The sequence below is a fragment of the Scyliorhinus canicula genome, chromosome 14, assembly GCF_902713615.1.
Source record: "Scyliorhinus canicula chromosome 14, sScyCan1.1, whole genome shotgun sequence".
Lineage (NCBI taxonomy): Eukaryota > Metazoa > Chordata > Chondrichthyes > Carcharhiniformes > Scyliorhinidae > Scyliorhinus > Scyliorhinus canicula.
The window spans coordinates 2,163,809-2,185,706 of record NC_052159.1 but is presented as its reverse complement, the minus strand read 5'-3'; the positions used below and the strand labels follow the sequence as shown (position 1 = coordinate 2,185,706).

The 21,898-nt window shown below is 49.0% G+C and overlaps 1 protein-coding gene across 1 annotated transcript in view; it reads left to right on the top strand.

The window, feature by feature from the left end:
• selenoj (selenoprotein J) overlaps nucleotides 1–21,312 on the top strand; it is a 51,588-nt gene extending 30,276 nt beyond the window's left edge. The window contains exons 5-6 of the mRNA XM_038818890.1: nucleotides 19,071–19,199; nucleotides 20,898–21,312. Coding sequence (XP_038674818.1) covers nucleotides 19,071–19,199; nucleotides 20,898–21,022 — 254 coding nt within the window. The 3' untranslated portion in view covers nucleotides 21,023–21,312. The remainder of the gene's footprint in view (nucleotides 1–19,070; nucleotides 19,200–20,897) is intronic.
• Nucleotides 21,313–21,898: the final 586 nt, after the last annotated feature.

The following is a 21,898-nucleotide window of genomic DNA, read 5'->3' as shown; positions in this document are numbered from 1 at the left end:
CTCAATACCCAGTGTACTCAATACCCAGTGTACTCAATACCCAGTGTACTCAATACCCAGTGTACTCAATACCCAGTTTACTCAATACCCAGTTTACTCAATACCCAGTTTACTCAATACCCAGTGTACTCAATACCCAGTGTACTCAATACCCAGTGTACTCAATACCCAGTGTACTCAATACCCAGTGTACTCAATACCCAGTTTACTCAATACCAAGTTTACTCAATACCCAGTGTACTCAATACCCAGTGTACTCAATACCAAGTTTACTCAATACCCAGTGTACTCAATACCCAGTGTACTCAATACCCAGTGTACTCAATACCCAGTGTACTCAATACCCAGTTTACTCAATACCCAGTGTACTCAATACCAAGTTTACTCAATACCCAGTTTACTCAATACCCAGTTTACTCAATACCCAGTGTACTCAATACCCAGTTTACTCAATACCCAGTGTACTCAATACCCAGTGTACTCAATACCCAGTGTACTCAATACCCAGTGTACTCAATACCCAGTGTACTCAATACCCAGTGTACTCAATACCCAGTGTACTCAATACCCAGTGTACTCAATACCCAGTGTACTCAATACCCAGTTTACTCAATACCCAGTTTACTCAATACCCAGTGTACTCAATACCCAGTGTACTCAATACCCAGTGTACTCAATACCCAGTGTACTCAATACCCAGTGTACTCAATGCCCAGTGTACTCAATGCCCAGTGTACTCAATACCCAGTGTACTCAATACCCAGTTTACTCAATACCCAGTTTACTCAATACCCAGTGTACTCAATACCCAGTGTACTCAATACCCAGTGTACTCAATACCCAGTGTACTCAATACCCAGTTTACTCAATACCCAGTTTACTCAATACCCAGTGTACTCAATACCCAGTGTACTCAATACCCAGTGTACTCAATACCCAGTGTACTCAATACCAAGTTTACTCAATACCCAGTGTACTCAATACCCAGTTTACTCAATCAGACCATTGTTGTCTCGTCTCAATGAAACCTGATGTTCCTTCACCTTGCGGAAGACAAATTTCTGGTTGCACCATTATTATTACCGGACAAGAGTTCCTTTGAACTGCGAGACCTCAACATTTCAGGCACTATACTCTGCCTGTTTGGAGAAATGACTGGAACAGTTGAAAGAGGCAGTAGGAGTAGTGGGGAATGGCACTGTGGGGATGTTCCCTGTCTGAGTGTTACACAAGTATTCATGGAATCACTTGAGAAGTATCAGAGAGAAAGCAATTTGTTTTAAACTTACAAAGACCATTTATTCGCCCGATTTGACAAAGTTTAAAATTCCTGCTAAAAGATGCAACATTGGTGCAAATTGTGAAATCTACAGGAAGTATCATTGGACAGAATCACTGCTTATTGTCAGCCACATATTGGCACGGGACTTTAACAAGAGTCTAAAGGTATATCTAATGGTATATCATATCTAAAGGTATATCTAATGGTATATCATATCTAAAGGTATATCTAATGGTATATCATATCTAAAGGTATATCTAATGGTATATCATATCTAAAGGTATATCTAATGGTATATCATATCTAAAGGTATATCTAATGGTATATCATATCTAAAGGTATATCTAATGGTATATCATATCTAAAGGTATATCTAATGGTATATCATATCTAAAGGTATATCTAATGGTATATCATATCTAAAGGTATATCTAATGGTATATCATATCTAAAGGTATATCTAATGGTATATCATATCTAAAGGTATATCTAATGGTATATCATATCTAAAGGTATATCTAATGGTATATCATATCTAAAGGTATATCTAATGGTATATCATATCTAAAGGTATATCTAATGGTATATCATATCTAAAGGTATATCTAATGGTATATCATATCTAAAGGTATATCTAATGGTATATCATATCTAAAGGTATATCTAATGGTATATCATATCTAAAGGTATATCTAATGGTATATCATATCTAAAGGTATATCTAATGGTATATCATATCTAAAGGTATATCTAATGGTATATCATATCTAAAGGTATATCTAATGGTATATCATATCTAAAGGTATATCTAATGGTATATCATATCTAAAGGTATATCTAATGGTATATCATATCTAAAGGTATGGGACATGAACAGAAATATATTTGTTCTACATTTTTCTACATGTAGACCTGGTGACTACAGAATAGAACAATATACTCCCTTCAGTGCAGAAGGAGGCCATTCGGCCCATCAAGTTGCACCAGCCCTCTGAAAGAGCACCCTATCGAGGCCCACTCCCCTACCCTATCCCCGTAACCCCACCTAACCAGCACGTCTTTGGACTGCGGGAGGAAACCGGAGCACACGGAGGAAACCCACACAGACACGGGGAGAACGTGCAGACTCCGCAAAGTCACCCAAGACCCGAATAGAATCCGGGTCTCTGGCGCTGTGAGGCAGCAGTGCTAACCACTGTGCCACCCCTTCTAATTCATCTTCTAAATTTTACAGACAAAGAACCTGCACACAAGTACAAATATATTAACTGATGTTGCTGATTTAGATGGCTCTATGACTGAAACATAAGCAAAATACTGCAGATGCTGGATTATAAAAACAAAAACTGCTGGAAATACCCAGAAGTTAGGTTCAGTTTTTCTACAATAACACTTAAGAAGGACAAAATGGTGATTACAGAAAAATCATGGAGAAATGGTTCAGGAATGTTCTCGGGGTATCAGCAAAGTCTCTGACCGATAATCAGGGGGATTTGGCAATGACAGGCTTTGTGAAAACATAAACCCGGTAGTTCTGAATGTCAGAGCTGAAAGTGCTTTCAGCAATTGATTCGGAAATGAGTCATGTGGTGACTGATAAAACAACACCTAAAATATTACCTGATCACCCATACAGCCTGGCGTGGGCAGTGCATGCAAGGAATTCACGTCAAATGGTTGGAGGATATAGTTCCCACCAATTAGTCTGTGGGCAAAATGCCAAATTGGCTTCAGTGCTGTGTGATAGCCCTCCTGATTCCTCCTGTTGGAGAAGATGCTGTAATTAGTTCAAATCTTTCTGCACATTTTAATGTTTTACATGCAGGGAAGATGGACTTTCATCTAAGCTGAAGTCTCAGAAAATTCGGAGAGCACAGATTCATCGTACAAGACCATCGGAGACAGAATTTAATTCAGGAAATCTGTTTTATAAAAGAGAAAGTCACAGGGAATGGAAATGATGGTGAGCCAGTAATTATCAAAAATCTCAATCCAACATCAAGCTTCAGCCCTTATTCTTAATCAGAATTATTACAATATCTCATTCGCCCATGTTCCAAGTGTCCCATGGGGAGATTCATCAAGTCGTCCCCATGGGTATCGGAGGGTTATTACAGCCCCCCCCCATCCCCCCCAAAGTCCGAAGATCCCTCTGTCACTGGATATAAAGGGGTCTCCTTCACCACTTTGCTCATGGTAGAGCTTCTCACAGCTCTGGGGCTGGGTCAGGGTGTGTGTACCGTGTCGGAAGGCTCCTGTTGGAGCTTGGTCTCTGACCATACTGACCTCCCCTCCGGCAGTATTGAGGATTCCGCATCCATATCTGAGTTACTGAGTCTTCCATCTTCGGCTGACCGGAACCATAGTCCCTGGAGAGCTATGCTCCTTGTCTAATGGATGATAGGCAGGAAGTGTCAGGGACTGATTCATCTGTCAGGGTTACCTCTGGTACAAGCTCCCTGCCCTTTGAGTTGGTCCACATGTTTGCATGAGGTCTGTTCTCTAGCCCTGACCATATAGGGGATTGGCTCTGTTTCTCCACCATGGTCCGCAGTATGCACTGGGCAGCAAGCCCAAAACATAAGAACGTAGAACATAAGAACGAGGAGCAGGAGTAGGCCATCTGGCCCCTCGAGCCTGCTCCGCCATTCAACGAGATCATGGCTGATCTTTTGCGAACACCATAACCCTTAATCCCTTTATTCTTCAAAAAACTATCTATCTTTATCTTAAAAATATTTAATGAAGGAGCCTCAACTGCTTCACTGGGCAAGGAATTCCATAGATTCACAACCCTTTGGGTGAAGAAGTTCCTCCTAAACTCCGTCCTAAATCTACTTCCCCTTATTTTGAGGCTATGTCCCCTAGTTCTGCTTTCACCCGCCAGTGGAAACAACCTGCCCACATCTATCCTATCTATTCCCTTCATAATTTTATATGTTACTCTAAAAACCCTCTGCATCCTTCTAAATTCCAACGAGTACAGTCCCAGTCTACTCAATCTCTCCTCGTAATCCAACCCCTTCAACTCTGGGATTAACCTAGTGAATCTCCTCTGCACACCCTCCAGCGTCAGTACGTCCTTTCTCAAGTAAGGAGACCAAAACTGAACACAATACTCCAGGTGTGGCCTCACTAACACCTTATACAATTGCAGCATAACCTCCCTAGTCTTAAACTCCATCCCTCTAGCAATGAAGGACAAAATTCCATTTGCCTTCTTAATCACCTGTTGCACCTGTAAACCAACTTTTGCGACTCATGCACTAGCACACCCAGGTCTCTCTGCACAGCAGCATGTTTTAATATTTTATCATTTAAATAATAATCCCGTTTGCTGTTATTCCTACCAAAATGGATAACCTCACATTTGTCAACATTGTATTCCATCTGCCAGACCCTAGCCCATTCACTTAACCTATCCAAATCCCTCTGCAAACTTCCGGTATCCTCTGCACTTTTCGCTTTGCCACTCTTCGCTTTACCGCTCATCTTATTGTCGTCTGCAAACTTGGACACATTACCCTTGGTCCCCAACTCCAAATCATCTATGTAAATTGTGAACAATTGTGGGCCCAACACTGATCCCTGAGGGACACCACTAGCTACTGATTGCCAACCAGAGAAACACCCATTAATCCCCACTCTTTGCTTTCTGTTCATTAACCAATCCTCTATCCATGCTACTACTTTACCCTTAATGCCATGATTCTTTATCTTATGCAGCAACATTTTGTGTGGCACCTTGTCAAAGGCTTTCTGGAAATCCAGATATACCACATCCATTGGCTCCCCGTTATCTACTGCACTGGTAATGTCCTCAAAAAATTCCACTAAATTAGTTAGGCACAACCTGCCCTTTATGAACCCATGCTGCGTCTGCCCAATGGGACAATTTCCATCCAGATGCCTCGCTATTTCTTCCTTGATGGTAGATTCCAGCATCTTCCCTACTACCGAAGTTAAACTCACTGACCTATAATTACCCGCTTTCTGCCTACCTCCTTTTTTAAACAGTGGTGTCACGTTTGCTAATTTCCAATCCACCGGGACCACCCCAGAGTCTAGTGAATTTCGGTAAATTATCACTAGTGCATCTGCAATTTCCCTAGCCATCTCTTTTAGCACTCTGGGATGCATTCCATCAGGGCCAGGAGACTTGTCTACCTTTAGCCCCATTAGCTTGCCCATCACTACCTCCTTAGTGATAACAATCCTCTCAAGGTCCTCACCTGTAATAGCTTCATTTCTATCAGTCGCTGGCATGTTATTTGTGTCTTCCACTGTGAAAACCAACCCAAAAAACCTGATCAGTTCCTCAGCCATTTCCTTTGGAGTACACTTTGGGGTATTTTGTCAGAATGTCATTGTTATGACCCCCTGGGCTGAGGCGTGGTCAATTCCAGCCCCACTTGACCCTGAATTGCAAAACAATTGAAATTAATAAAGAATTCTTAGAAAAACACCCACTCTTTGGCCCTTGGCTGCCCAGTAACTAGAGTCACACGGTTTGTAAATTTAATCACAATTAATTTTATTAATAACAATAACTATGATTAAATATGCAGCAAAATTAATTGGCACCACTGATATCGGCACCACTACTGGCACCAGCTGCCCACTACCATCGGCATCGATACTATCAACATCACTACCATCAGCATCACTACCATCAACATCACTACCATCAGCATCGATACCATCAGCATCGATACCAACAGCATCGCTACCATCAGCATCACTACCATCAGCATCACTACCATCAGCATCGATACCATCAGCATCACTACCATCAGCATCACTACCATCAGCATCGCTACCATCAACATCACTACCATCAGCATTGCTACCATCAGCATCGCTACCATCAGCATCGATACCATCAGCATCGATACCATCAGCATCGCTACCATCAGCATCGATACCATCAGCATCGCTACCATCAGCATCGATACCATCAGCATCGATACCATCAACATCACTACCATCAGCATCGATACCATCAGCATCGATACCAACAGCATCGATACCATCAGCATCGATACCATCAACATCACTACCATCAGCATCGATACCATCAGCATCGATACCATCAACATCACTACCATCAGCATCGCTACCATCAGCATCACTACCATCAGCATCACTACCATCAGCATCGGCATCGCTACCATCAGCATCGCTACCATCAGCATCGATACCATCAGCATCGCTACCATCAGCATCACTAACATCAGCATCGCTACCATCAGCATCACTATCATCAGCATCACTACCATCGGCATCACTACCATCGGCATCACTACCATCAGCATCGCTACCATCAGCATCACTATCATCAGCATCAGCATCACTACCATCGGCATCGCTACCATCAGCATCACTACCATCAGCATCACTACCATCAGCATCGCTACCATCAGCATCACTATCATCAGCATCAGCATCGCTATCATCAGCATCGCTACCATCGGCATCGCTACCATCAGCATCGCTACCATCAGCATCGCTATCATCAGCATCGCTACCATCGGCATCGCTACCATCGGCATCGCTACCATCGGCATCGCTACCATCAGCATCGCTACCATCAGCATCGGCATCGCTACCATCGGCATCGCTACCATCAGCATCGGCATCGCTACCATCAGCATCGCTACCATCAGCATCGCTACCATCAGCATCGGCATCGCTACCATCAGCATCACTAACATCAGCATCGCTACCATCAGCATCGATACCATCAGCATCGCTACCATCAGCATCGCTACCATCAGCATCACTAACATCAGCATCGCTACCATCAGCATCGCTACCATCAGCATCACTAACATCAGCATCGCTACCATCAGCATCACTAACATCAGCATCGCTACCATCAGCATCGCTACCATCAGCATCACTAACATCAGCATCGCTACCATCGGCATCGCTACCATCAGCATCGCTACCATCAGCATCGATACCATCAGCATCGCTACCATCAGCATCACTAACATCAGCATCGCTACCATCGGCATCGCTACCATCAGCATCACTACCATCAGCATCACTACCATCAGCATCGCTACCATCAGCATCACTACCATCAGCATCGCTACCATCAGCATCAGCATCGCTACCATCAGCATCGCTACCATCAGCATCGCTACCATCAGCATCGCTACCATCAGCATCGCTACCATCAGCATCGCTACCATCAGCATCACTACCATCAGCATCGCTACCATCAGCATCGCTACCATCAGCATCGATACCATCAGCATCACTACCATCAGCATCACTACCATCAGCATCGGCATCGCTACCATCAGCATCACTACCATCAGCATCGCTACCATCAGCATCACTACCATCAGCATCGATACCATCAGCATCACTACCATCGGCATCGCTACCATCAGCATCGGCATCGCTACCATCAGCATCACTACCATCGGCATCGCTACCATCAGCATCGATACCATCAGCATCGCTACCATCAGCATCGCTACCATCAGCATCGCTACCATCAGCATCACTACCATCAGCATCGCTACCATCAGCATCGCTACCATCAACATCACTACCATCAGCATCGCTACCATCAGCATCGATACCATCAGCATCGCTACCATCAGCATCGCTACCATCAGCATCGATACCATCAGCATCGCTACCATCAGCATCGCTACCATCAGCATCGATACCATCAGCATCGCTACCATCAGCATCGATACCATCAGCATCGCTACCATCAGCATCGCTACCATCAGCATCGCTACCATCAGCATCGCTACCATCAACATCACTACCATCAGCATCGCTACCATCAGCATCGATACCATCAGCATCGCTACCATCAGCATCGCTACCATCAGCATCGATACCATCAGCATCGCTACCATCAGCATCGCTACCATCAGCATCAGCATCGCTACCATCGGCATCGCTACCATCAGCATCACTACCATCAGCATCGGCATCGCTACCATCAGCATCACTACCATCGGCATCGCTACCATCAGCATCGATACCATCGGCATCGCTACCATCAGCATCGGCATCGCTACCATCGGCATCGCTACCATCAGCATCACTACCATCAGCATCAGCATCGCTACCATCGGCATCGCTACCATCAGCATCACTACCATCAGCATCACTACCATCAGCATCACTATCATCAGCATCGCTACCATCAGCATCGCTACCATCAGCATCGCTACCATCAGCATCGCTACCATCAGCATCGCTACCATCAGCATCGGCATCGCTACCATCGGCATCGCTACCATCAGCATCGCTACCATCAGCATCGCTACCATCAGCATCGGCATCGCTACCATCAGCATCGCTACCATCAGCATCGCTACCATCAGCATCGCTACCATCAGCATCGGCATCGCTACCATCGGCATCGCTACCATCAGCATCACTACCATCAGCATCAGCATCGCTACCATCGGCATCGCTACCATCAGCATCACTACCATCAGCATCACTACCATCAGCATCGCTACCATCAGCATCGCTACCATCAGCATCGCTACCATCGGCATCACTACCATCAGCATCGCTACCATCAGCATCGCTACCATCGGCATCGCTACCATCAGCATCACTACCATCAGCATCACTACCATCAGCATCACTACCATCGGCATCGCTACCATCAGCATCACTACCATCAGCATCGCTACCATCAGCATCGGCATCGCTACCATCAGCATCGCTACCATCAGCATCGCTACCATCAGCATCGCTACCATCAGCATCGCTACCATCAGCATCGCTACCATCAGCATCGGCATCGCTACCATCGGCATCGCTACCATCAGCATCACTATCATCAGCATCGCTACCATCAGCATCGCTACCATCAGCATCAGCATCGCTACCATCGGCATCGCTACCATCAGCATCACTACCATCAGCATCGCTACCATCAGCATCGCTACCATCAACATCGCTACCATCAGCATCGCTACCATCAGCATCGATACCATCAGCATCGCTACCATCGGCATCGCTACCATCAGCATCGCTACCATCAGCATCGATACCATCAGCATCACTACCATCGGCATCGCTACCATCAGCATCACTACCATCGGCATCGCTACCATCAGCATCACTACCATCAGCATCGCTACCATCAGCATCGCTACCATCAGCATCACTACCATCAGCATCGGCATCGCTACCATCAGCATCGCTACCATCAGCATCGCTACCATCAGCATCGCTACCATCAGCATCACTACCATCAGCATCGCTACCATCAGCATCGCTACCATCAGCATCGCTACCATCAGCATCACTACCATCGGCATCGCTACCATCAGCATCGCTACCATCAGCATCACTACCATCAGCATCGGCATCGCTACCATCAGCATCGCTACCATCAGCATCGCTACCATCAGCATCACGACCATCAGCATCACTACCATCGGCATCGCTACCATCAGCATCACTACCATCAGCATCGGCATCGCTACCATCAGCATCGCTACCATCAGCATCGCTACCATCGGCATCGCTACCATCGGCATCGATACCATCGGCATCGCTACCATCAGCATCGCTACCATCAGCATCGCTACCATCGGCATCGCTACCATCGGCATCGATACCATCGGCATCGCTACCATCAGCATCGCTACCATCAGCATCGCTACCATCGGCATCGCTACCATCAGCATCGCTACCATCGGCATCGCTACCATCAGCATCACTACCATCGGCATCGCTACCATCAGCATCACTACCATCGGCATCGCTACCATCAGCATCGCTACCATCAGCATCGCTACCATCGGCATCGCTACCATCAGCATCGCTACCATCAGCATCACTACCATCAGCATCACTACCATCGGCATCGCTACCATCAGCATCGCTACCATCAGCATCGCTACCATCAGCATCGGCATCGCTACCATCGGCATCACTACCATCAGCATCGCTACCATCAGCATCACTACCATCAGCATCGATACCATCAGCATCACTACCATCAGCATCACTACCATCAGCATCGATACCATCAGCATCGCTACCATCAGCATCACGACCATCAGCATCGCTACCATCAGCATCGGCATCGCTACCATCGGCATCGCTACCATCAGCATCGCTACCATCAGCATCACTACCATCGGCATCACTACCATCAGCATCAGCATCACTACCATCAGCATCACTACCATCAGCATCAGCATCGCTACCATCAGCATCACTACCATCGGCATCACTACCATCAGCATCAGCATCGCTACCATCAGCATCACTACCATCGGCATCACTACCATCAGCATCGATACCATCAACATCACTACCATCAGCATCGATACCATCAGCATCACTACCATCAGCATCGCTACCATCAGCATCGCTACCATCAGCATCAGCATCGCTACCATCAGCATCACTACCATCGGCATCACTACCATCAGCATCGATACCATCAACATCACTACCATCAGCATCGATACCATCAGCATCACTACCATCAGCATCGCTACCATCGGCATCACTACCATCAGCATCGATACCATCAGCATCGCTACCATCAGCATCGCTACCATCAGCATCGATACCATCAGCATCACTACCATCAGCATCACTACCATCAGCATCGCTACCATCGGCATCACTACCATCAGCATCACTACCATCAGCATCGCTACCATCAGCAGCACTACCATCGGCATCGCTACCATCGGCATCACTACCATCAGCATCGCTACCATCAGCATCGCTACCATCAGCATCACTACCATCAGCATCACTACCATCAGCATCGCTACCATCGGCATCACTACCATCAGCATCGCTACCATCAGCATCGCTACCATCAGCATCGCTACCATCAGCATCGCTACCATCAGCATCGCTACCATCGGCATCGCTACCATCAGCATCACTACCATCAGCATCGCTACCATCAGCATCGCTACCATCAGCATCGCTACCATCAGCATCACTACCATCAGCATCACTACCATCAGCATCGCTACCATCGGCATCACTACCATCAGCATCGCTACCATCAGCATCGCTACCATCAGCATCGCTACCATCAGCATCACTACCATCAGCATCGCTACCATCAGCATCGCTACCATCAGCATCACTACCATCAGCATCACTACCATCAGCATCACTACCATCAGCATCGGCATCGCTACCATCAGCATCACTACCATCAGCATCGCTACCATCAGCATCGCTACCATCGGCATCGCTACCATCAGCATCACTACCATCAGCATCGCTACCATCAGCATCGCTACCATCAGCATCGATACCATCAACATCACTACCATCAGCATCACTACCATCAGCATCGCTACCATCAGCATCGCTACCATCAGCATCACTACCATCAGCATCAGCATCGCTACCATCAGCATCGCTACCATCAGCATCGCTACCATCAGCATCGCTACCATCAGCATCGCTACCATCAGCATCGGCATCGCTACCATCGGCATCGCTACCATCAGCATCACTACCATCAGCATCAGCATCGCTACCATCAGCATCGCTACCATCGGCATCGCTACCATCAGCATCGATACCATCAGCATCACTACCATCAGCATCAGCATCGCTACCATCAGCATCGCTACCATCAGCATCGCTACCATCAGCATCGGCATCGCTACCATCTGCATCGCTACCATCAGCATCGATACCATCAGCATCGCTACCATCAGCATCACTACCATCAGCATCGCTACCATCAGCATCGCTACCATCAGCATCGCTACCATCAGCATCGCTACCATCAACATCACTACCATCAGCATCGCTACCATCAGCATCGCTACCATCAGCATCAGCATCGCTACCATCAGCATCGGCATCGCTACCATCGGCATCGATACCATCAGCATCGATACCATCAGCATCGCTACCATCTGCATCGCTACCATCAGCATCGCTACCATCAGCATCGCTACCATCAGCATCACTACCATCAGCATCAGCATCGCTACCATCTGCATCGCTACCATCAGCATCGCTACCATCAGCATCGCTACCATCAGCATCGCTACCATCAGCATCACTACCATCAGCATCAGCATCGCTACCATTCGTGGTGCTCCCCTCGTCATTTACCCACGAGGGGAGACATCCCCTCAGCATTTACCCTGACAGCTCCTTCAGAATCTGACATATTCCAATGAGATGCCCTTTCATTCGTCTAGTTTACAATGAGTAGAGTCCCAACCTGTTTAACCTTTGCTCTGAAGACAATCCCTCCACACCAGGGATCATCCCAGGAACCTTCTCTGAACCCCCTCCAATGAAATAACATCTGTCCTTAAATAAGGGACGAAAACTGCTTCCAGTGCTCCAGATGTGGTCTCACCAATTCCTTGTACAGCTTCAGCTAGACTTTCCGGCTCTTATACTCCAAACCCCTTGAAATAAAAGCCAACATTCATTACCCTTCCTGATTACCTGCTGGCCTGTGTGCTAGTTTCCTGTGCCTCGTGCACAAGTCCCCCCAAGTTCCTTTGCGTTGCAGCTTGTTGCAGTTTTTCTCCAATTAAATATCACTCTGATCTTTTCTTATCCCTTCCAAAATGACCAACTTCACACTTTCCCCCATTATAGTCCATTTGCCAACATTTTGCCCACTTATCAATGTCTCTTTGCAAACTGTATCCCTCTTGCAACTTGCCTTTCCACCTACTGTTGCGTCCTCTGCAAATTTGGCTAAATACATTCGCAACTTTCCTCCAAGTCATTAATACATATTGTAAACAGTTGTGGTCGCAGCACTGATCCCTGTGGAACCCACTGGTTACAGGTCACCAACCTGAAAAAGATAATCCCCTTCTCCCCACTCACTGTTTCCTAACATGAGCCAATTCTCTGTCCGTGTCAGTATACCACCCCCAACACCATGGGCTCTTATGACTTAACCTTGTGTGAGGTACCTTGTCCAATGCCTTCTGGAAGTCCAAATACAGCACATCTACTGGTTCCCCTCTATCCACTCTGATTGAGGCTTCCTAAAAAACTCTAATAAATTAGTCAGACTGATTTCCCTTTCATGAAGCCACGCTAACTCACACTAGCAATCAGTACCTAGTGGTGTCCCTCAGGGATCCGTGTTGGGCCCACAATTGTTCACAATTTACATAGATGATTTGGAGTTGGAGACCAAGGGCAATGTGTCCAAGTTTGCAGATGACACTAAGATGAGTGGTAAAGCGAAAAGTGCAGAGGATACTGGAAGTCTGCAAAGGGATTTGGATAGGTTAAGTGAATGGGCTAGGGTCTGGCAGATGGAATACAATGTTGACAAATGTGAGGTTATCCATTTTGGTAGGAATAACAGCAAACGGAATTATTATTTAAACGATAAAATATTAAAGCATGCCGCTGTGCAGAGAGACCTGGGTGTGCTAGTGCATGAGTCGCAGAAAGTTGGTTTACAGGTGCAACAGGTGATTAAGAAGGCAAATGGAACTGCATAGAGCCCACATGACGGGGACAAGGATGAGTCGGTTTTTCGGGGGTGAAGACAGGTGTGTCAGATGTTCGGGAAGCCCTGCGAATCATGCACACATGTTTTGGGCATGTCCGGCATTGGAGGAGTTCTGGAAGGGGGTGGCAGGGACGGTGTCGAGAGTGGTGGGGTCCAGGGTCAAGCCAGGATGGGGACTTGCGATCTTCGGGGTTGGGGTGGAGCCGGGGGTACAGGAGGCGAGGGAGGCTGGAATAGTAGCCTTTGCGTCCTTGGTGGCTCGGAGGAGGATCTTGATTCAGTGGAGGGACGCAAGGCCTCCAAGTGTTAACACCTAGTTAAACGACATGGCAAACTTCATCCAATTGGAAAGAATCAAATTCGCCCTGAGAGGGTCGGTGCAGGGGTTTTTCAGGCGATGGCAACCCTTCCTGGACCTCTTAGATCAGAGATAGAAACTGAGGTCGTGACAGCAGCAACCCGGGAGGGAGGGGAGGGCGGGAGGGAGGGGGGGGGGGGGGGGGGGAGGGTGTGGGGGAGGGGGGGGGGGGGGGGATAGCACGAAGGAAACACGGTATCGGTGGTGTCACGGGCAAGGCCTGCCCGAGGACACTGCCAGAAATGACAAGATGGTCGGGCGGCCGGTTCGTCGGCGGGGGGGGGGGAGGCGGGGGGGGGGGCGCGCGGGTAGGGGGTGGGGGGGATTCTTGTTAAGTAGGGGGGTTTGACTTTGTTTTGATATAATTCAAATGTAGGGGGGGTTAAAATGTTTGTACGCTGAAAAATTTCTTCAATAAAAAGTATTTAAAAAAAAAAAAAAAGAAGGCAAATGGAATTTTGTCCTTCATTGCTAGAGGGATGGAGTTTAAGACTAGGGAGGTTATGCTGCAATTGTATAAGGTGTTAGTGCGGCCACACCTGGAGTATTGTGTTCAGTTTTGGTCTCCTTACCTGAGAAAGGACATACTGGCACTGGAGGGTGTGCAGAGGAGATTCACTAGGTTAATCCCAGAGCTGAAGGGGTTAGATTATGAGGAGAGGTTGAGTAGACTGGGACTGTACTCGTTGGAATTTAGAAGGATGAGGGGGGATCTTATAGAAACATTTAAAATTATGAAGGGAATAGATAAGTTAGATGCGGGCAGGTTGTTTCCACTGGCGGGTGAAAGCAGAACTAGGGGACATAGCCTCAAAATAAGGGGAAGTAGATTTAGGACTGAGTTTAGGAGGAACTTCTTCACCCAAAGGGTTGTGAATCTATGGAATTCCTTGCCCAGTGAAGCAGTTGAGGCTCCTTCATTACATGTTTTTAAGGTAAAGATAGATAGTTTTTTGAAGAATAAAGGGATTAAGGGTTATGGTGTTCGGGCCGGAAAGTGGAGCTGAGTCCACAAAAGATCAGCCATGATCTCATTGAATGGCGGAGCAGGCTCGAGGGGCCAGATGGCCGACTCCTGCTCCTAGTTCTTATGTTCTTATGTTCTAAGAGATTAATGAGCAAAATTGAAGCTCATGGTATTGGGTGTAAGGTATTGACATGGACAGAGAACTGGTTGGCAGACAGGAAGCAGAGGGTGGGAATAAAAGGGTCCTTTTCAGAGTGGCAGGCAGTGATTAGTGGGGTACCGCAGGGTTCAGTGCTGGAACCCCACCTGTTCACAATATACATGAATGATTTGGACGAAGGAATTGCAATATCTCCAAATTTGCAGACGGCACTAAGCTGGGTGGCAGTGTGTGCTGTGAGGAGGATGCAGAGAGGCTGCAGGGTGACTTGGACAGGCTGGCTGAGTGGGCAAATACTTGGCAAATGCACTATAATGTGGGTAACTGTGAGGTTATCCACTTGGTGGCAAAATCAGGAAGGCAGATTATTATCTGGATGGTGGCATGACTATCGTCCAGTGGCTCTGACATCCATCACCATGAAGTGCTTTGAAAGGTTAGTCATGGCACGAATCAACTCCAGCCACCCGGATTGCCTTGATCCACTACAGTTCATCTATTGCTGCAACAGGTCCACAGCAGACGCCATCTCCATGGCCCTGCACTCTACCCTGGAACATCTAGATAACAAAGACACCTATGTCAGACTCATATTTATTGACTACAGCTCAGCCTTCAACACCATCATTCCTACAAAACTCATCTCCAAACTCCATGGCCTTGACCTCGGCCCCTCCCTCTCCTGAACTTTCTAACCCACAGACCACAATCAGTAAAAATAGGCAACAACACCTCCTCCACGATCATCCTCAACACCAGTGCCCCACAAGGCTGTGTCCTCAGCCCCCTACTATACTCCTTATACACCTATGACTGTGTGGCCAAATTCCCCTCCAACTCGATTTTCAAATTTGCTAATGACACCACCGTAGTGGGTGGGATTTCAAACAATGACGAGACAGAGTACAGGAATGAGATGGAGAATCTGGTGAACTGGTGCAACGACAATAATCTCTCCCTCAATGTCAACAAAACGAAGGAGATTATCATCGACTTCAAGAAGTGTAGTGGAGAACATGCCCCTGTCTACATCAATGGGAACGAAGTAGAAAGGGTCGAGCTTCAAGTTTTTAGGTGTCCAGATCACCAACAACCTGTCCTGGTCCCCCCATGCCGACACTATAGTTAAGAAATCCCACCAAATACTCTACTTTCTCAGAAGACTGAGGAAATTTGGCATGTCAGCTACAACCCTCACCAACTTCTCCAGATATGCCATAGAAAGCATTCTTTCTGGTTGTATCACAGCTTGGTATGGTTCCTGCTCTACCCAAGACCGCAGGAAACTACAAAAGGTTGTGAATGTAGCCCAGTCCATCACACAAACCAGCCTCCCATCCATTGACTGTCTATAATTCCCGCTGCCTCAGAAAGGCAGGCAGCATAATTAAGGACCCCACGCATCCCGGACACTCTCTTCCCCTTCTTCCGTCAGGAAACAGATACCAAAGTTTGAGGTTACGTACCAACCGACTCAAGAACAGCTCCTTCCCTGCTGCCATCAGACTTTTGAATGGACCTACCTCGTATTAAGTTGATCTTTTCTCTACACCTTGCTATAACTGTAACATTATATTCTGCAGTCTCTCCTTCCTTCCCTATGTACGGTATGCATTGTCTGTACAGCATGCAAGAAACAGTACTTTTCACTGTGTACTAATACATGTAACAATAATAAATCAAATGAAAAATCAGTTTCGGAAAAGGGGAAGTGCAACGAGACCTGGGTGTGATGGTGGAACAGTCGCTGAAGGTTGGCATGCAGGTACAGCAGGCAGTGAGGGTTGGCATGCGGGTACAGCAGGGGGTGAGGGTTGGCATGCAGGGGCAGCAGGCGGTGAGGGTTGGGATGCAGGTACAGCAGGCAGTGAGGGTTGGCATGCAGGCACAGCAGGCGGTGAGGGTTGGCATGCAGGCACAGCAGGCGGTGAGGGTTGGCATGCGGGTACAGCAGGCGGTGAGGGTTGGCATGCAGGTACAGCAGGCGGTGAGGGTTGGCATGCGGGTACAGCAGGCGGTGAGGGTTGGCATGCAGGTACAGCAGGCGGTGAGGGTTGGGATGCGGGTACAGCAGGCAGTGAGGGTTGGCATGCAGGCACAGCAGGCGGTGAGGGTTGGCATGCGGGTACAGCAGGCAGTGAGGGTTGGGATGCAGGTACAGCAGGCGGTGAGGGTTGGGATGCAGGTACAGCAGGCGGTGAGGGTTGGCATGCGGGTACAGCAGGCGGTGAGGGTTGGCATGCAGGTACAGCAGGCGGTGAGGGTTGGCATGCAGGTACAGCAGGTGGTGAGGGTTGCCATGCAGGTACAGCAGGCGGTGAGGGTTGGGATGCAGGTACAGCAGGCGGTGAGGGTTGGCATGCAGGTACAGCAGGCGGTGAGGGTTGGCATGCAGGGGCAGCAGGCGGTGAGGGTTGGCATGCAGTTACAGCAGGCGGTGAGGGTTGGCATTCGGGTACAGCAGGCGGTGAGGGTTGGCATGCAGGCACAGCAGGCGGTGAGGGTTGGCATGCAGGTACAGCAGGCGGTGAGGGTTGGCATGCAGGTACAGCAGGCGGTGAGGGAAGCTAATGGCATGCTGGCCTTTATAGCCAGAGGATTTGAGTACAGGAGTAGGGATGTCTTGCTGAATTAGAAAGGCCTTGGTGAGGCCACACCTTGTGCAGTTTTGGTCTCCTAGTTTGAGGAAGGACATTCCTGCTATTGAGGGTGTCCAGCGAAGGTTCCCCAGACTAATTCCCGGGATGGCAGGACTGACAGATGGAGAAAGGCTGGATGGACTGGGCTTGTACTGACTGGGGTTTAGAAGACTGAGAGGGGATCTCACAGAAACATAAAATCCTGATGGGACTGGACAGGCTCTATGTGGCAATAATGTTCCTGATGTTAGGGGACGTCCAGAACCAGGGGTCACAGCCTAAGAATAAGGGGTCAGCCATTCAGGACTGAGATGAGGAAGAACTTCTTCTCTCAGAGAGTTGTGAACTTGTGGAATTCTCTACCACAGAAAGCTGTTGGGGTCAGTTCATTGGATATATTCAAGAGGGAGCTGGACGTGGCCCTTGTGGCTAAAGGGATCGAGGGGTATGCAGAGAAAGTGGGAGTGGGATACTGAATTTGATGATCAGCCATGATCATATTGAATGGTGGTACAGGCTCGAAGGGCCGATTGGCCTCTTCCTGCATCTATTTTCTACGTTTCTGTGTTTCTATTAATTAAATTCTGATTTTCCAAATGTGCTGCTGTTACTTCCTTAATAATTGTTTTTCCAACAATCGATGTTTGGCCAATCAGCCTCTCGTTACCCCTTTTTGCCTCCCTCCCTTTTTAAATAGGGGTGGCACATCGGCAGTTTCCAATCCTCCGGGACTTCTCCAGAATCCAACAATTTTTGGAAAATTGCAGCCAATGCATCCATTTCTGGTCACCGCACTATCAGAAGGACGAGGAGGCTTTGGAGAGAGTGCAGAAAAGGTTTACCAGGATGCTGCCTGGTATGGAGGGTATTAGCTATGAGGAGAGACTGAATAAACTGGGATTGTTCTCCCGAGAGAGACAGAGGCTGAAGGGCGACCTGATAGAAGTTTATAAAATTACTAGGGGTACAGATAGGGTGAACAATTCTGGGAGGGCCGAAGGGCCTGCTCCTGTGCTGTATTGTTCTTTGTTCTTTATCGCTTCTGCTGCTTCTTTTAGGGTCCTGGGATGCAGCCAACAGGGCCACGGGATTTATCTGTGTTTCCCCCCATTAGTTTGTCTAATACTGTTTCTCTGGTGAATGGTGATGGTATTTACTTCCTTCCCTGTAGCTATCCCAGGGAACTTTCTGAATTCCCTTCACTGCCTGCTGGCGACACCCAGCCTGAACGATTATCCTGCCACCGTCAGACTCACCATGGCAGCCGGAGGGTGTAATTGTAGTCGGCTCAGCTTTGTAGGTGAGTACACAGCGGGTAAATCAGTGACCAGGGAGGGGGGATATTGGTGATCAGGGAGGGGGGATATTGGTGATCAGGGAGGGGGGATATTGGTGATCAGGGAGGGGGGATATTGGTGATCAGGGAGGGGGGATATTGGTGAACAGGGAGGGGGGATATTGGTGAACAGGGAGGGAGGATATTGGTGATCAGGGAGGGGGGTATTGGTGATCAGGGAGGGGGGATATTGGTGAACAGGGAGGGGGGATATTGGTGATCAGGGAGGGGGGTATTGGTGATCAGGGAGGGGGGATATTGGTGATCAGGGAGGGGGGTATTGGTGATCAGGGAGGGGGGTATTGGTGATCAGGGAGGGGGGATATTGGTGATCAGGGAGGGGGGTATTGGTGAACAGGGAGGGGGGATATTGGTGATCAGGGAGGGGGATATTGGTGAACAGGGAGGGGGTATTGGTGATCAGGGAGGGGGGTATTGGTGATCAGGGAGGGGGGATATTGGTGATCAGGGGGGGTATTGGTGACAGGGAGGGGGGATATTGGTGATCAGGAGGGGGATATTGGTGAACAGGAGGGGGATATTGTGAACAGGGAGGGGGTATTGGTGAACAGGGAGGGGGATATTGGTGATCAGGAGGGGGATATTGGTGCAGGGAGGGGGTATTGGGACACAGGGGGGGGGATATGGTGACAGGGAGGGGGTATTGGTGATCAGGGAGGGGGGATATGGTGATCAGGGAGGGTGGATATGGTGAACAGGGAGGGGGGATATTGGTGATCATGGAGGTTGGGATATTGGTGATCAGGAGGTGGGTATATTGGTGATCAGGGGGGGATATTGTGATCAGGAGGGGATATTGGTGATCAGGAGGGGATATTGGTGATCAGAGGGGGTATTGGTGATCAGAGGGGGTATTTGTGATCAGGGAGGGGGGAATTGGTGAACAGGGAGGGGGATATTGGTGATCAGGGAGGTGGGTATTGGTGATCAGGGAGGGGGATAATGGTGATCAGGGAGGGGGGATAATGGTGATCAGGGATGGGGGTATTGGTGATCAGGTAGGAGGGATATTGGTGAACAGGGAGGGGGGATATTGGTGAACAGGGAGGGGGGATATTGGTGAACAGGGAGGGGAGATATTGGTGATCAGGAGGGGGGATAATGGTGAACAGGGAGGGGAGATATTGGTGATCAGGTAGGAGGGATATTGGTGAACAGGGAGGGGGGATATTGGTGATCAGGGAGGGGGGATAATGGTGATCAGGGAGGGGAGATATTGCTAATCAGGGAGGGGAGATATTGGTGATCAGGGAGGGGGGATAATGGTGAACAGGGAGGGGAGATATTGGTGATCAGGGAGGGGGTATTGGTGATCAGGGTGGGGGTATTGGTGGTCAGGGAGGGGGTATTGGTGATCAGGGAGGGGGGATATTGGTGAACAGGGAGGGGGGATAATGGTGATCAGGGAGGGGAGATATTGGTGATCAGGGAGGGGGTATTGGTGATCAGGGTGGGGATATTGGTGATCAGGGAGGGGGGATATTGGTGATCAGGGGAGGGGGGATATTGGTGATCAGGGAGGGGGGATATTGGTGATCAGGGAGGGGGGATAATGGTGAACAGGGAGGGGAGATATTGGTGATCAGGGAGGGGAGATATTGGTGATCAGGCAGTGATGTTTCTGCTTCCCGCTGTTTCCAGGTGCCTGTGTTGGAGCAGTAGTTGGTTCCCGTGGGATTCCCGCTGACTGGATTAAGAAGAGCCGTCATGGTGATGCCATTCAGAAACTCTCGGAGGATTTGGTCGCTCTCCGAGTCTCCGTGTGAGGCCGCGCCCGGGGTGAGGCCAGAATGAAGAAATCTGAAAACAGGCATCAACAAGGAACGCCGTTAACTGACCTCCCAATGGTCAATGTGGGACCACTGCTAATCCCTCACTATCCCACTCACTCACACTAATCATTGTCCATCACCACCTCCCTCAATATATACCTCATTGTCGTCCCACATTCACATCCCCTCCCTTACTCTCCCTTCACACTATCTCGCTCCCTCTGCTCCATTCCCCCCTTCACTCTCCCCCTCCCCTCACCCCCTCTCTCTACCCCATCCTCTCTCTCCCCCCTCTCTCTCCCCCCCCTCCTCTCTCTCCCCCACCCCCTCTCTCTCTAACCCCATCCCCTCTCTCTCCCCATCCTCTCTCTCCCCCACGCCCTCCATCTCCCCCACCCCCTCTCTCCCCCACCCCCTCTCTCCCCCACCCCCTCTCTCTCCCCCTCTCTCTCCCCCCCACTCTCTCTCTCCCCATCCTCTCTCTCCCCCACCCTCTCTCTCCCCACCCTCTCTCTCCCCCCCACCCTCTCTCCCCCCCACCCTCTCTGTCCCCCATCCTCTCTCCCCCCACCCTCTCTCTCCCCCTCTCTCTCTCCCCCCCAGCCTCGCTCTCCCCCACCCTCTCTCTCCCCCACCCTCTCTGTCCCCCATCCTCTCTCTCCCCCACCCCCCTCTCTCCCCCATCCTCCTCTCCCCACCCTCTCTCTTCCCCACCCCCCTCTCTCCCACACCCTCTCTCTCCCCCACCCCCCCTCTCTCCCCACCCTCTCCTCCCCACCCCCTCTCTCTCCCCCACCCTCTCCCCCATCCTCTCTCTCCCCCACCCTCTCTCCCCCCACCCTCTCTCTCCCCCACCCCCTCCTCGCCCGC